Source organism: Pogona vitticeps, chromosome 8, assembly GCF_051106095.1.
Source record: "Pogona vitticeps strain Pit_001003342236 chromosome 8, PviZW2.1, whole genome shotgun sequence".
NCBI lineage: Eukaryota > Metazoa > Chordata > Lepidosauria > Squamata > Agamidae > Pogona > Pogona vitticeps.
The window spans coordinates 4,587,815-4,604,229 of NC_135790.1; the positions used below are offsets into that span (position 1 = coordinate 4,587,815).

Sequence of the window (16,415 nt, forward strand, 5' to 3'; positions counted from 1 at the left end):
ACAAACTCAGCCTTGAGGTAAGGTCTCTCTTTAAGTCCTTGTTCTGTCCTGGAATAATGCTTAGGCAGCTGTCAAACTATATGTTTTTCCAACAAGCTTCCTAACTCAGCGCGGGATCAAGGATTATGACGTTGTTGGGGTTTTTTGCACATAAGTCGCTGTATACGAGTAGCTGTGCTTTTGTTTGGCTGTGATTCAGAGACGCAGTCTGCCTGGAGCTTCCTTTTGTGTGCTGCTGTGCTTTGGGATCGAGGTGCCCAATTTAAGAGTGTGTGCGAATGTTAGGTCAGGGTCCTTCTGAGAGCAAAGCCTTTATCCACGGTCTCCTGTATTCAGCAGCTAGAATCCCAATTTGAAAACTTACACTGGTGTACGATAGGCCCCACAGTGACAAATCCAGCTGCAAAATGTCACAAGTTAAAAAGGCAGCATCGGGTTTTATTATCCTGCATCAAGTCACGTAACGAGAGAGCACAGAGGCGCATTGGAGCATCTGCCTTGGAGGGATCTCCACCTGCAGACCTGCTCGCAAAGAGACCTCCTCATCCAAGCAGGGTGGGCCTGCTTGCACATGGCACCCGACCCCACCCCAAAAAAAGCTGGCATTGGGTTTTCAGGGAGAAGGAGGGAGAAGGAAGCATTTCTGCTCCTCCTTGTCCTGCCAAAAAGAAAAGAAAAGAGAGAAGGGTGGTACAAATGTGAATACACCTGCAGTGTGTATGTGATCAGAGGATCGTGCAAGGAGGAGTCGGAAGGGGCAGGCAAGGGGCATAGCAAGACACTTCAGGAGAAACTTCAGGAGAAACTTAGAAGTCAGGAATGAATGGCAAAACTGTAATTGCTCCAGCCTTCTGGCTGATGTGAGCCAAATGTATTGCTCAGATGCTAGATAGGGTGCCGGAGACAATCCCAGTTTGCTTGGTGGATCTGCTTCCAATGCCACAGAAGGTCAAAGAGTATAGAATCATAGAGTCACAGAATCATAGAATAATGGAGTGGGAAGGGACCTATAAGGCCATCAAGTCTAACTCTCTGCTCAAGGCAGGAATCCAAATCAAGGCAGATCTGACAGAGGGCCGCCCAATTTTCTCTTGAAGGCCTCCAGTGTTGGAGCACTCTCCCCCCCCCCCGAGATAACTGGTTCCATGGTCCTACTACTCTAACAGTTAGGACATTTTTCCTAATATTCAGCCTGAATCCGGCTTCCTGTAGCCTTTACTATCACCTTTAGACCCAGTCAGATCTTTTATGGCTTTCTCTTCTTGTCTTGCATTCTGAACCGTGGACTGATCGGAGAGGCCGAATCCGTCTGGGGAGGGAGAGTGTTCACCTTTTTCTGCTGCCCTAGGGTTGAGATCCGATTTCACACTCTCACCTGAAGCTGCTTTTTGCCGCCTCTGGAGAAAACATCCAGCTTCCGTGCATGTGTGGAGCAAGTAACCGCTCCAGGGAGCCATTTACATTGGGAAAAGGAATCCGGCAGAAAGGGCTGAATACCTCGTTCTCCAGCATCCCATCCCAAATCCAGTCTGGGAATGCTCTGTGGCTGTCTTGAACTTTAAAAAAAAATTAATAATAAACAAGGGGGTGTCATAGATCTCTGGTGTCTCATCCAGTGTGGCCTTCGGATTTCATTTTAATTCTCAGATCTGCCCACAGTTTGCTGCACTTAGACCCTTGTGGCATTTCTAGATGATCAGGTTTCTAGGAGATGTAAACTCAGGAAGGTCATCCTAGCCGAACGAATCCCAGGAGGCAGCATAGCTTGCAATTTCAGACACACATACCTCTGACACTGAAAAAGAAGCAAGAAATCCATGCAAACAGGCAGGGGAAGAGGCGAGATAACCAATTCCACACTTCAAGGCTCAGTGGATAGGACTGAGTATATATTATAGGTGAAATAAAGGTACAAATATTTGTCTAGAGTACAGATACAGAGGAAAGTGAGATGCTCCTCTCAGTCTTCTGTGAAAACCTATAAGGTGATGAGAGCAGTTTCATCCATTGTTGAGCTACCGTACTGCCCACAGAGAACTCTAGAGCAATAGTTCCCAACCTTGAGTAAACCAGGTGTTCTTGGACTGCAACTTCCAGAAACCTAGGCTAGCACAGCTGGTGGTGAAGGCTTCTGGGAGTTGTAGTCCTGGGTGACCCAAGCTCTTGGGAACTATTGTTCTAGAGCTACAAACAGTATTACAGAAGCTTTCACCATCTTGATGTTCAGCCTCGTCCCAGTCCATTTTTAAACCCACTGCAACTAGACTTCTGAGTGGAAAGAGACCTACCTCCCAAGTAGCACTTTTTCTGCTTCAGGTTGTATCTGCCTTAACTGCTCGATACTACAGTTAATTCATAGGATCTTGGAAGCGATCTGGTAAGCTCTCAGATGAAACCCTGGAAATCCCAGTTCTCTGTGTGTGGCTAGGCCCGGTTTTGGACATGGACGTCCAAGCTCCTTGGCCAAGACTTCCGAATAGTCTTATAAAGAAATGGGGGACTCTGATGCATCTTTTAAGGAGTTTTCTTGGGGCTTGGATAAAATCCTTCCCGGGTCCCAAGCCTGACTCTGCTCCAAACAGTTAGCTGGGTTGTTCAAACAAAGGTGATCTTGATCAGTTTTCACTCATCTGAAAGTCCTAAAATGATAGCTTACATATCTTGAATCAGGTGATGATGACTCCCCCCCACCAGCTTCTACTTGAGTTTAATGTTGCTTCCTTATGCAGTCTCTGTCCTGCAGCTGCGTCCCTTTCTGTCCCTTAGCTTCCTCTTAATTTGGCTGTTTCTGATATGTATTGTAAAAGTATGGCCTCTCTCACTGCATGCCCCTCCATCTGTTTATTTAAAAAGTAGATTTATTCTCACCCACCCCTGTCCCCTGGTGCAACTGAGTGGCCTCCTTTTCCTCTCACTGCTTCTCCATCTTTTTTCCCTTCTCTCGTTTCAGAAAAGAACCATCTGCCAAAAATACGTCCCCCGGGCTTGAAATTCCGGTTGAAGAAGCGAACCCAGGGCCCTTCCTGAACTGGGCTGTGCTTGCCTTTGATTCTCAGGAACTCTCTCGCACTTCCAAAGGAACCATTCCACTCGTCTCCTTTGGTCCCCCCTCCCCTTCCCAACAGGACAAGGAGAAGCTCCTTGCCTAGGTTCCAAAGCTACGCTTGGAGCTCTGGCCATTGAGGGCACAGCCGGTTCAATTCCCCCAATGGACGTCTCAAAGTTCCTTATTTGACTGAACTGATCGCTAGTCTATTTTTTAAAAAAGTAATAACAATTCCCTGTTTGTTTTTAGATTCCAGTGGTTTGTCATTGACCAGCCGACTTTGTTTTGCATTTTTTTTAAAAAAAAATTGTGTCTGTGACATTTTCTATTGATAAGTAAAGAGGGACATCAGGTCCTAGTCTCTTTCCTGCATCTCCTTCTTGTCTGTGTGTCTCGTTTTTCCACTCGCTCCTCATCTGTTCAGTAAGCAGGTAATGGTTATGCCCACTCTGTATCTGCTGTGTGACGTTGGCTGTTTGCAGAGTTAGAACTGGCCAGCATTATGGCTTGGCTTTCCTTTTTCATGATCACTGCTGCTGTATTGCCGAATCCCTATTTAAGCTACTGGGAGACTGATCCAGAGGTAACGCCATACCTTTGGATGCTGTTGAGCTTAAGAGGAGCCTGTTGCTTCAGCGCCAGTCTTATAAATCAAGACTTAAATATTCTAAGAAAAGGCCAGGAAGTTGCAGGAACCTTGTGGTTCTATTCTAAGACTGTCTGATTTGATCATTAGCTGAGCCTGTCCTCGCCCAAGGAACAGATGAGCACTAATATGGAAGGGCGAGTTTACGTGATCAGCAGAATTAGGTAAGAAAATGATGGGGAGGGGGGGAACTAGACGGAACTTCTCCTGACCTGCTACTTTGCTATATGCAGGGAATTTCTGGATGGAGGAAAGATTCATGCTTTCACTACCTGTACATTAGTAGAGTTGGGGGAAATTCTACCTTTCTGTTTTGCTGATTGCATAAATGGTTCCCAGATCTTACTGAGTTTTATTTTTCAAGGGACTCTGAGAGACAGGTTTTAAAAGAGCTCATACTGTGCAGAAATCATACCATGGGCCGACGAATAGATCTGCGCAGTTGACCATTTCCAAATTAATTAGCTGGTCCAGGTGCCTGCAGTAATGAAGTTTTTCAGTAGGGGGCAGACTGCTCAACAAGTGATGTTTTCTTTCCTAGACATAGATGAATGTTCCAAGGATAATGGTGGATGCCAACATGACTGCCTGAACACATTTGGCAGCTACGAGTGCCAGTGCCGCAGTGGTTTTGTGTTGCATGACAACAAGCACGACTGCAAAGAAGGTGGGTGATCTGGTTGTCTGGAGGAAAAGCTGAGAGCCGCGTAGATTGCCACATGCCAGTGGTACCATCCTTTCTTGAAAGCACACACATACACAGGAAGAGAGAGAGATTGTCATATATATGCATGCAAGTGGCTAGTCTTGCATTGTATGTCTCGAACTAACCGTCAAGATGTGTGTGTGTGTGTGTGTGTGTGTGTGTGTGTGTGTGTGTGTGTGTGTGTGCGTGCGTGTGTGTGTGTGTGTGTGTGTGTGTAACCAGTAGTAGATAATGGGAAAATTCTTCCTCATTGTCAGTCAGTCAAAGGAGATATATATTGTCTCCGAACACAGATGTTGCACTTAGATATTTTGGCTGATAAAAGAATGCCCACTGGCTAGAGCTAAAGTTTAACTCATGGCACAGTGGTTAAACTGCTGTACTGCAGTCAAGTTGAACCTGAGTTCAATCCTGACCAAGTCAGGTGGCCAACTCAAGCTCAACTCAGCCGTCCAGCTTTCTGAGGTTGATAAAATGAGTGCTGTTTGCGTAATAATGTTGTAAACCACCCAAAGAGTACTTTAGTCCAGCGGTACTCAAACTGGGCTCTCCAGATGTTCTTGGACTGCAATTCCAAGAAACCTTCACCACTTGCTCTGCTGGCCAGGATTTCTGAGAGTTGCAGTCCAAGAACATCTGGGGGGGCAAGTTTGAGAACCACTGCTTTAGTGATGTGGGGTGGTAGATAAGTTGAAACAACAACAATAACAAGTTGGGGCGCTGAGGGCAGATGGTATATGAGGGGGGTCCTTTGTGCATGGTGCTTCTTAAACCCCAATATTTAGAGCAAGACTAGGGAACTTTTGCCTCCCAGAGGTTTTGGATTACACCCCCAACCGTCTCTTACTATTGGCCCTTCTGCGTCGGATGGTGGGAATTGTAGTTCGAGACAGCTGGAGATGTTCCCACCCCATGATATGGAAGCACTTATTGTTCTTGTCCAGCTTCCCTCCTATAAAAACAGAGGATCACTGTATAGACAAACAAGGCCAAGACTGATGGCACTTTGCATGTTATAAAAATGTTGGATACTATTTATGAAAACACTGGATTGTTTCACATTACATCTCAGTTTTGTGGAGGAACCATTGTTTAGTGGCAGCGCCCTTGCCTGGCCTGCTGATGGCTCCTGACTTAGTCCCTGGAATCTCCAATTAAAAAAATAGCCAGTATTTTGAAACACCCCTGCCCGAGACTTCAAAAACGATAGAAGGCAATACTAGGCTGGGAGGGTAAATCACCTGAATTTACAAAACAGGCTCCTGTGTTTCTTTGAGACCATATTTCTCTGTAATATCTCTCTATGTTGATCGTACATCGGTTGGAAACAGCAAGTTAAAACAGATTTATAAAGCCATCTTTCGGGCAAATGGGTTTAAATACATCTTGCTTCTTACAGCTGGCTGTGATCACAAGATGCTCACCACCAGTGGTACCATCACCAGCCCAAACTGGCCAGATAAGTACCCAAGCAAGAAGGAGTGCACCTGGGCGATCTCTACCACCCCCGGACACCGTATCAAACTGGTAATGTGTAGGAGAGAAGACCATTACAATGCATATCTTAAGAGGCTTCCAAGCTATATTTTAACCTTTCTCCAATCTCCTCACCACAGATTGATAACTGATACTGCAAAATGTGAACAGAGGGAAGGGGAGCCCTCTGCTGATTGTAACAAAATTAAAATGTAACAAGAAAAAGACCTCTGAAGCATTCCCAGCCCTGCCTCCTCTAGCAGGTGCCCAATCGGAGGCAGTGCCCAGAGGAGGCAGAGCTAGGAAGCGCTGAACACCTGTTCAGCCAATAAACGAATGGGCAGGAACCACCAAACTGCTGGTTCATGCCCATCTCCGATCATGACAGTGACATTCTGGAGTTGAAAGTTAGGTTCCTTGATCACTGGGGTTGCCAGTGTAGTGTAGTGGCTAGAATGATGGACTAGGACTCTAGAGAACAGGCTTAGCCATGGAAACTGACTGGGGGAGTGGAACTGGTAAAACCAGTCCTTAAATATCTCACTTACCTTGGAAGCCCTGTTAGGATCGCTGTAAGTTGGTTCCAGCTTAACAGCACGTAACAACAACAACAACATCCCCAACAGAAGGACACAAGCTTTTTGTGTACTTGAGCAGAATGGGCAACCATGGGCCAGCGATAATGCAGGAAATTAAGTCACCCAGTGTAACATGGTTGAAAAACATACTTTCCAGATGTTTCTTGGAGGGAAATCATTTGTGCTTCTCAAAATGTCTGTCTGATTTCCTGTTTTTAAGTGAGCATGTGAAGCTGTCTGGAGTACTCTTAGCTGTCAGCCTTGGGGCTCCATCTGGTCCTTTACAGTATTTAGGCTTTCCAGTTGAAAAGTGATGTGCCAAGAGGTTCTAGAACTCACCATCTTCTGGATCAACGTGGTTCTCCGGTAGATCCAATTGCTGACCAGGAGAAATCTTGCCTGTGTTTCCTGCTGTTGTTTTTCAGCAAGTTGTCTTTTTCAGATCCTTAGGGAGTTGGACATTGAAGGCCACCAAGAATGCACTTATGACCACCTGGAGGTCTATAATGGAAAAGACACCAAAGCTCCAGTCTTGGATCGGTTCTGTGGAACTAAAAAACCAGAGCCCTTGATATCTTCCAGCAACAGGATGTTCCTCAGGTTTTTCTCAGATAACTCCGTCCAAAAGAAAGGCTTTGAGGCAACCTACACATCAGGTAACACTCCCTGTTGGCTCGTTGCTCTGCCATAGCCCTAAACCACAGCGGTCCCTGTTGGCTGATCGCTGCCTCTGGGCCTTAAAGCCACTGGGTAGGGTGGTGCCTCAGATGTGCCTAGTATTCCAGATAATACTGGCGGTACACAAGGGACACCCCCACACATCTCTCTCCCACCTCTTCAACACAAATATCACAACGACTTAAGGTGCTCGGGTCACTAAAAGCAAAATTAGGAATGGGGAAACTCTCAAGGGATTATATTCGACTTTGGGAGCAACACACTAAAAAGCCCTTCTTCGCATGCCATCCAGGTGGCCTCCATCCTTCTGAAAATCTTAGCACTCCGACCAGTTCATCACGAGACAGGGCAGCCCTTTGAATAATGCACGCACAACATCCCTTATTGAATTTCCGGTCTCTCTGGTTTAAAAAGGCACCATTGACAAGACATTTGCCCAATTGAGGTAGAACAATAGACTAGGCCAGTGGCTCCCAACCTTGGGTGACCCATGTTTTCTTGGACTGCAGTTCCCAGAAGCCTTCACCACTTGTTGCCCTGGCCAGGGTTTCTGGGAATTGCAGTCCAAGAACCTCTGGGGACCCCAGTTTGAGGACCTCTGGGCTAGACAAGAGTCAAAGGGTCTGATCTGTGATAACAATGCCTTCCTATCTTCTCTGCTACTTTCCCCTTCTGGAAACCTAGCCAAGAGGTGACATTAGCAAAACCCAGCTCTTTTGATACAAGGAAAGAATAGTGTCCCTTCTCTTACTGGTGCTCCTTAACCCACCGCATGAAAGGATATGGTTATTTCTCACTGGGTGGCCGAGGAGGAACCCAAGATTTTTCCTGTGTGTGTTTTCTTCTTTCCAGAATGTGGAGGTCTGCTGAGAGCTGAAGTGAAAACCAAGGATCTCTATTCACATGCCCAGTTTGGAGATAATAACTACCCTGGGGGCTCCGACTGCGATTGGGTCATTGTAGCCGAGGAAGGCTACGGCGTTGAGCTCATCTTCCAGACGTTTGAGATCGAGGAAGAAGCCGACTGCGGTTATGACTACCTAGAGATATTTGACGGCTATGATAGCACGGCCCCACGTCTGGGACGCTACTGTGGCTCTGGGGTAAGCGGCTTCTTCTCCATGCTTCTCTTCTTTCTCCTCTGCCTGCCCCCCCCCTCCGCGGGATGCTCTGTTGCAAAGGAAATGGCACAAAGGGGTCCTGGTCATTGTACCTCAAAGCAGGGTCTGAAGCTGGAATGGCAAAAGGGGAAAGCAAAGCAGAACTTTAAAGGGTACTTTATTTCCCATAGCTGGCTGGCTGCCACAGTGGTTTAAGAGCCCAGAGGTTGGGAGTTCGATTCCCCACTTGTGCCTCCTGGGAGAAGAACCAGCCTGGGTAGCCTTGGGCCAGCTGCACGCAGTCCCAGAGCTCCCCCTAGAGGAAGGGAATGGGAAAACCACTTCTGAGTATTCTCTACCTGAGAGATCCTGAAAAGGATCATCATACGTCGGAACTGACTTGACGGCATGCAATTAATACTTACTGTATTTATTTCCAATAACATGGACTTTCTTTGGCCCTTTTTAAGTGGAGAGCCTCAAGACCAGAGAGGGAGAAAGTTACCTTTTTGGCCTACAATTGTTCGGCTATCCCGGTCATTTGTGCAGTCCTTTTTTATTTTTAAAGACCATCTAAGCTGATGCCCACCACCACCCCATCCTGTAACACGAAATCCTATTTGGAAGACTTTGTGTCCTCTGTCATGAACACTCTTTAGGATGCCACCTACTAGAAAATCCCATCCACCACGGCCACTGGCTAAGCGGTGCGGGGTCGTTCAAGGAACTTTCCCTGTTTCTGCTCAGGATGATAGCTGAGTGAGGAGGCTGGGAGCCCTTCTCTTCCCCTCCTGCTCCACACAGAAGCTTTATCGCTCTTCTCGGTCCCTCGGGTCCCTGTTGCCAATTTCGCTTCCTGCAGCGCACCTCATTCCGGGCACCTCATTTTGGTTTTCTTTGTACCAAGTTCTGACTTTGGAGTTGGGGGGGACGGGACAAGCTTGCCTCATCTTATCTCTACAAGTTAAGGGCCCATCCTATCTTCTTGGGTGAGTTTACACTCTTGTCTTTCTCTTGACGCGTTCTTCTTTCTAGCCTCCCGAAGAGTTCTACTCTGCCGGTGACTCCGTGATGGTAAGGTTCCACTCGGACGATACCATCAACAAGAAAGGTTTCCATCTACGCTACACAAGTACCAAATTCCAGGACACACTGCATACGCGGAAGTGATGCCCGGCCGCCCTAAGCCTACCATCATGGAGAACAAGCCTTCGGTCAACGGAAGGGGCAGATGTCTGCTGTTGGCAAAAAAAAATAATAAAAAAATAAACTAAAGAGAGAGAGAGGAAAAAAGACATCCATGGAGAAAATTCAAATAGACTGGGAAGAGAAATACACAGTACACCTCAGAGTGTGAAACACTCGCTCAGAAATAAAGGTGCTGCCAGCCGCTTATACGGACTAGGCTCGGGGGGGTGGGGAGTGTTTGAGTTCTTTCATTTAAAAAAAAAAGTCAATTTCTGTGCCTCTTTTGTTTCTTGAGCAATGTCTCCAGGACTAATTTCTTTGCAGCTTCCATTTACGGTTTGATTTTATTATTATTATTATTATTATTATTATTATTATTATTGTCTTCACTGCTCCCCACCCCTCTCCCCGCCCCCAATCCTGGAGGCTTTAAGGTTTAAAATAATGCTGGGATATACAAATTTATGGCAGACGTTTTCCTTGAGAAACTCCACAGTGCGGGTTGACCAGCACAGAGGTCTGAATGTACAGACCCAAATTTGATGGAGAGACTGCCAAGCTTACAGGAGCTGTCTGTTGTAACGATGTAATAAATACACTTTCTCGTACTTCTAAAGAGATGTCCTTCAGCCTCTTTAAACCTTTACTACTTGTGAGAGGGTGTTTTTTTTAATGCTTCCATTTCTTTTCTCTTTTTTTAAAGGTAACATGAGGAACTTTATGCTGCTTCCTTAATTTTACAGTTTTTTTTAAATTAAAACAATTAAATTGGAATCAATTGGAACAAAAGTCAAACCACTGAGCTTATGATACGGTGGTTAAACTGCAATACTGCAGTCAAGCCTCTGCTCACTGGCTACCTGAATCTATTGGTTCGATTCCAATCGATTCAGGTAGCCAGCTCAATCTTGACCCAGCCTTCTGTCCTTCCAAGGTCAGAAAATTGAGTACCCAGCTCATGGGGGCGATCGTTGTTTGCATAATTATGTTGTAAACTGCCCATAGAGTGCTGTAGCTCAGTGGGGTGGTATATAAGTTGAAACAAGAACAATATAATGCAGTCCAGATTTACAAACAGAGAACATGCCCTTAGATCTAGAAATCCTGATCCTGCTTTACTTCCAACTGCTGGATCTTGATGATCCTGCATCTCCCCTTTGCTTTCTATTTTTGAGCATCTGTATTTTTATGGAGCCCTTGCACAGAACTACTTCTACAGTTTGCACTTTTCCTGTTCTGGCTCCAATCTCCCTGTGGCTTTTCCCCGTGACTTTCCTCTTGGCCAGTTTCCTATTCACCTTTCCTATTCTTCAGACTTTCAGCTGCTGGGTGTGACCTACCACCCTCTTCCGCAGAATCAGCTCAGTTGTGTTGCTTTTCTGGACTGCACAACAAGCTCATACATCCCATGCAAACCATTGTGTGGATAAGCAGCACACTTTGGATGTTTGGGTCCATTGGCATCAATTCTAAGTGGATGCATTCCCAAGCTAATTTTAGGTACCTAAAAATATATCATAGAACAATGGAGTCGGAAGAGGCCTCTGAAGCCATCAGGTCCAACCCCCTGCTCAATGCAGAAAGCCAAATCAAAGGATATTTGATAGATGGTTGCCCATTTTTCTCTTGAAGGCCTCCAGTGTTGGAGTGTCGTTGGTTCCATTGTCGTACTGCTCTTACAATTAAGAGGTGTTTCCTGATATTCCACCTAAATCTGGCTTCCTGTAGCTTGAGCCCATTCTTATGTGTCCTGCACTCTGGGATGATCAAGAACAGATCCTGCCCCTCCTCTGTAGGACTATCTTTCAGGTCTTTGAAAAGTGCACCCATCAATCACAGTGACAGATAATCTCTCCTCCTTATCACAACAATACACCCACAACAAAAACACACTGATCACCATAATCACCCATTCTCCTGAAAAGGACAAAAGCTGATCTCACAGCCATAAATACTCAACTCCCAAACAAACTGCACCAGAGCACAGAGTGCTGTCCTCTGAAGATGCCAGCCACAGAGACTGGCAAAACGTTAGGAAGAACAACCTTCAGAACACGGCCAAAGAGCCCGGAAAACCTACAACAACCATCCTTGTTGCCTTCCTCTGAATTTGCCCCAGTTTGACAGCATCCTTCTTAAAGTGCAGCATCCAGAACAGGATACAAGACTCTTGAGGAGGCCTAACCAGTGCCGAATAGAAGGGACCTAGAACCTGATGGGATTTGGAGATTATATTTTTATAGGTATTTCAACAGTACTGGTTCAGAAGACTCTGCAGTCCTTGGCCATAAATCTAGAGGCCATATCTGTGGGCTGGAAGGAAGCACACAACAGCTCAGAAGTGCTCTGGGGTTTTTTATTACGATAGACGTAAAAGCCTTGCCCACTGTGGTGGGTGAACAGCCGTTGCAGTTAAAAAATGTTTGAAATATGAAGGTACTCTTTTAGCACTAGATAATGGCTTTTTTAGTCCAATTGCATCTTCTGTTTGCAATCTTGCTGTGTTTTCTCTTTGATTCCTCCATGGGCTTTTTTCTTTCACCTGAGATAATCATTTAGGAAAAAAGTCGAGATAACTGCACAGTGCTTTTTAACTGAATGGAAGGAAACCTCTCCCTGGAATCATTGACCACTGGCTTCTCTCTCTCTCTCTTTCTCTCTCTCTCCCCGTCTGTGTTTTTGTTTCCTGGTGCTTCCCCCTACGAACATCCAAAGAAGAGGGACTTTTTCCAGGGAACATTGTCACATGTATTGTTGCTTGGTTACATGCTTTAAATCCCCTCCGTTCTCCAAGGGCCTATGGGTCCTACATGTGATTATTTCCTTTTTTTCCCCCCTTTAATCCTCATAAGACCTCCTAAAGGTAGATGAAGAGCTAAGGCTGTAACTGCAGCAGAGTCAAGGTAAGTAGAAAGGAAGTCTTGGAAATGGCGTATAGGACTTCTCAGTCGGGTGACATTAGAATGGAAAATGGCAAGGGTAAAGCTTCTCCGAGCCCTGGGAAGAATCTTCATGATACAAAAGCCCCACACACATTCGGCCAGCCAGACGGGAGCTGGCCTTGCTGAAATGCCTTGTAATAGCCATTCCACCAATGTAAAAAAAAATTGAGCTGAAATATCTACCCAGCCTCTGGAATGTTTTGGTGTGGTGCACCTACATGTGGGGCACAATTAAGACAACATTTGTTAGGATGTTCTCCTGTTCAGTCACTTGCACATGCGCACCCACACACACACACACAGAGAGAGAGAGAGAGAGCAGCATGACAGTAAATTTCAGTAGGCTTCACTGGAGAACTCGCCAGGATTTTGTGCTCTATTCTGCTGTATCCAGAGATCATTTATAGAATCGAAGCGGCTGGAGGGGGCGGTGGTTCTTTCCCTCACTTGAATATTATTTATTATATTCTGCTTTTCCTCACATTGGTACACGTGGTTCTCCTCCTTATACCTTCAAAGTGACCTTTTGAAGGAGGCCAGATGAAGAGACAGTAGCTTGAAGCCCATGATCGCCCAAGCATGTTCCAGCAGAAGTAAATTCGCAGGTTCCCCTGAATGGTATTGTCGGTCAGCTGGCTTGAGAAAAAGCAATTTCTTCTGACCAAAAATGAACAAGCTTGTGCTGCCAGTCCCATGTAAGTGGCACATGGGTGAATGGGTCACATTGGCATCAACAGAACCTGTTCTATACAGCAGATGGGTAACCCTGGGCCGTGTCAAACAGTTGTGGGGAAGTTTAATGGCTGGCCTCTCTGATGCTTTACTGCAATCCCTTCACCTCTCATGCCTGGATGGTGAACATGCATACAGAATCTCAATTTTGTGTGTCTCTCTGTGTGTACATGTGTGCATGTCCAGTGTACTAGTACTTCCACTATAACATTTGTTGTGTCGATTTTACTTGGGTATATTTGGATGCATATCGCTAAGAACTAAGAGCATGGAACTCATTTGTGCTCTGTCAGTCCACCGTTATCCGCCATGATCTCACAGAACCAGTGAGGGCTTTCCATTCCTTATACCTGATACATTTTGAAGTTTGTCAATGAACAGACTCCAGGGCACACACACACAGAGAGAGAGAGAGAATCCGATCAACACCTGTCACCTAGACCAGTTCACCCTCTTACCAACTGGCACCAAGGTGTTAGAAAGAAGGGTGCCCACCAAGGAAGGTAATTCAGAGATTAGAAGCCACTTTGGAGTACCTTAAGAAAAAAGTTAACTATACATCTAAGAAATAAATTAAGTGCCAGCTTGGCCACAATTTTTTTTTTAAAAAAAAGGCATGTGTTTGTCCTGAGGAGTTTTGCAAGGCATTTAATTATCAAGATTGCAACTATTTAGTAAATCTCAAATCGCGTACCAACAGTGCCAGGCGCTTCAGTGGATGAAGGGGAGCAAACCATGTTTCCATCCATATCTGCAGTCACAGGCCAGAGTCCTTTCTAGCACAGTGGGAGGAAAGCCCACTGCTTGGCAGCCGTTCTCACTCTGAGCGACAGATGGAACTGAGCTGGTTTTTCTCCTTCCTGTCTTCTTCCCATGCAACAGGGCAAAATCCTTCCTGTTCCACCAGTGTAGGTTTGCTTCTGCAACCACTCCGAGAATATTCCCAATATGCATTGACTCAATGATAGGTTATGGCAGCTGCAGTTGCCTTCCTAGAAAAGACAATGATGCTAGGAAAAGTTGAAAGCAACAGGAAAAGAGGAAAGCCAAATATGAGATTGAGTGACTCAGTAAAGGAAGCCACGCCCTAGAGTTTGCAAAGCCTGAGCAGGGCTGCGAATGAGAGTGCGGTTATTAATCCATAAAGTCCTTGTATGTCAGAAGCAATTTGAGTGCACATAATAGCAGAAACAGAACATCAGGGATTCCCAGCCAAAAACTGTTCCAATCACCCAATGCAAGGGACCTGTGGTCAGTGTCTTCCGTGTTGAGGCTCCGAGGACTAGTGCTTTCAAAGCTTTACCCATCATAGCAAGATGTCCTAGGCTTGGCTTAAACAGAAATGACACTCCAGGATCTATGGCCGGCATGAAGGGCAGCTCCTGCTTATGACATCAGCTCTGCAGCTTCTGATGTCACAGAGCTCCTTCGTCCCTGTGGACCCCTGCAGAACATCAAGAGCCAAGGTGGCCATAAAGATGGGGTAACCGCTAAGGAGGCGTACCATGGAAATCGACAAGACCAGGTGGCGGGAACTGGGCCTCACCCCCAGGCAGCTCTCCAAGAAGATCGGGGTGACCCATTCTATGGCTGAGTTCATCACGCAAAGCTACCGCACCCCAGTACGAGCCCCCGGCCCGGCAACGGCTTGCGCGCGTCCCGCTCCCCGGGGGAGGAGAGGCCCAGAGAAGAACAGCTGTGCCTACACAGTGGCATGCAAGAGCGGATGCAGGGAGGCCCCTGGCGTTGCCACCCCTGCCACGTTTTGTGGCCAAAAAAGGGAACGGTCAGAGCCAAGAGACGGTGAAAGCCCGTCGACCTCTTACGTTTGGTGCGAAACGAAAGAGGTGCTTGAAACCAAGGAGGCTCCCAACCCTCCGCCAAGGAGGACTAGCGCAAGCAGCAAGCGGGGCCGTCAAAGCCGCTCCTCCTCCTCCTCTTGTAGCTGCTGTGGGCAAAAGACGGCCAAGGCCAGCTGTTTCCTCAAGGCAAGATGTCCAAAGGGAAGGAAAAGGCAAAAGCATAAACGGAAGAAGAATGCAGGGACCCAAGACCAAAGAACAGACCAGTGTTGCTCCTGCACCGCATCGCCCCGGCAGAAGAAACGCAAAATGTACCCCATCGGCATCCACCTTGACGTGCCTTTAAATATCTTCCTGGAAGAAGAAGATTGCATGGAGTTAGCGAGGGAGGCCCGGCAAGGCAAGAAATGGAAGAACAAGGGTACGGCCACCCAAGTGCCATCATTTCATGAAGAACCCATCCATGAACACCAGGGCCATCAATGCCAGAGACCAGAACCACCAGGGGCTCTGTGGAAGGAAGACACCGAGGATCAAGATGACATTGAGATGGAAAACTGCGTCCCCCACGAGGACCACAGCTCGGACGAACAGGACAACTGCAGAGAGAGGACAAATACCAAAGATGACGGCCACCTTTCATGGTGGGAGAAGATTCAAGAGTGTATGTTTTCCCTTGAGACTGTTTTGTCCTCCTTAATAAATAAATGTTAGTTGTCCTGCCTAACTGTTCTGGAGAATAATGCCTGCTTCTTCTTCTTCTTCTTCTCTTTCTAGTTAATTTTGGATTGATCGGCAAGTTTGGAGTTGTAATGAATGGCTTGGGGATGTGTAGTACAGCTGCATTTGGCAGGACAGTGACAGAAATTCTAGTCCCCGAGTTTGGTGGATCACAACTCCATGGCAGAGCAAAGGTTTTGAATGAATGCAAAAAGCCCCAGATTTTAACTCTTGACATGCCTAGTTTAAGCAAAGTGTGCGTTATTTAAAAGGAGCTCCCGCAGCAAAGGCTAGTGAAGAAGAACCCAGCCTCATCTCATGGGAAGCTACCACCAGTTGAAATAGGATATATGGGTCATCTTGGGGCAGTAGTGTGACTTGGTATACACAGCACCTTAATATGACCATAGGATGACAGCATGGGAATCAAAAAATCTTTTTACAAAAGCTATGAGTCTTCTCAACATGTTTGAGCGGTTGCCTTATAAAACATATTTGCACTGAAATTTTATACATCTTAATAAAAGATATTTTTGTGCCTCCACAAACAATGTTTGTGATAGCCTACCTTATTATGGCCAGTTGGATACCTGGCTGGGTATCTGGCTGTGGAGCCAGAGGCTGGGAGTTCGATTCCCCATTTGTGCCTCCTGGGAGAAGAGCCAGCCTGGGTAGCCTTGGGCCAGCTGCACAGTCCCAGGGCACCCCCAGTGGAAGGAAGTGGTAAAGCACCTCTGAGTATTCTCTAGCTGCGAAACCCTGGAAAGGATTGGCATAAGTCAGAATTGATGGCACATAATG

The 16,415-nt window shown here is 46.4% G+C and overlaps 1 protein-coding gene across 2 annotated transcripts in view; it reads left to right on the forward strand.

Moving 5' to 3' along the window:
* Positions 1-10,034, forward strand: part of BMP1 (bone morphogenetic protein 1) — a 136,059-nt gene extending 126,025 nt beyond the window's left edge. Inside the window, exons 16-20 of one of the 2 annotated variants that reach the window (XM_072978866.2) lie at positions 4,234-4,359; positions 5,798-5,925; positions 6,895-7,108; positions 7,983-8,233; positions 9,266-10,034. In XM_072978866.2, coding sequence (XP_072834967.2) covers positions 4,234-4,359; positions 5,798-5,925; positions 6,895-7,108; positions 7,983-8,233; positions 9,266-9,400 — 854 coding nt within the window. In that variant the 3' untranslated portion in view covers positions 9,401-10,034. Of the gene's footprint in view, positions 1-2,950; positions 3,419-4,233; positions 4,360-5,797; positions 5,926-6,894; positions 7,109-7,982; positions 8,234-9,265 lie in introns of those variants that run through there. The other variant, XM_072978867.2, reaches the window with a different exon arrangement.
* Positions 10,035-16,415: the final 6,381 nt, after the last annotated feature.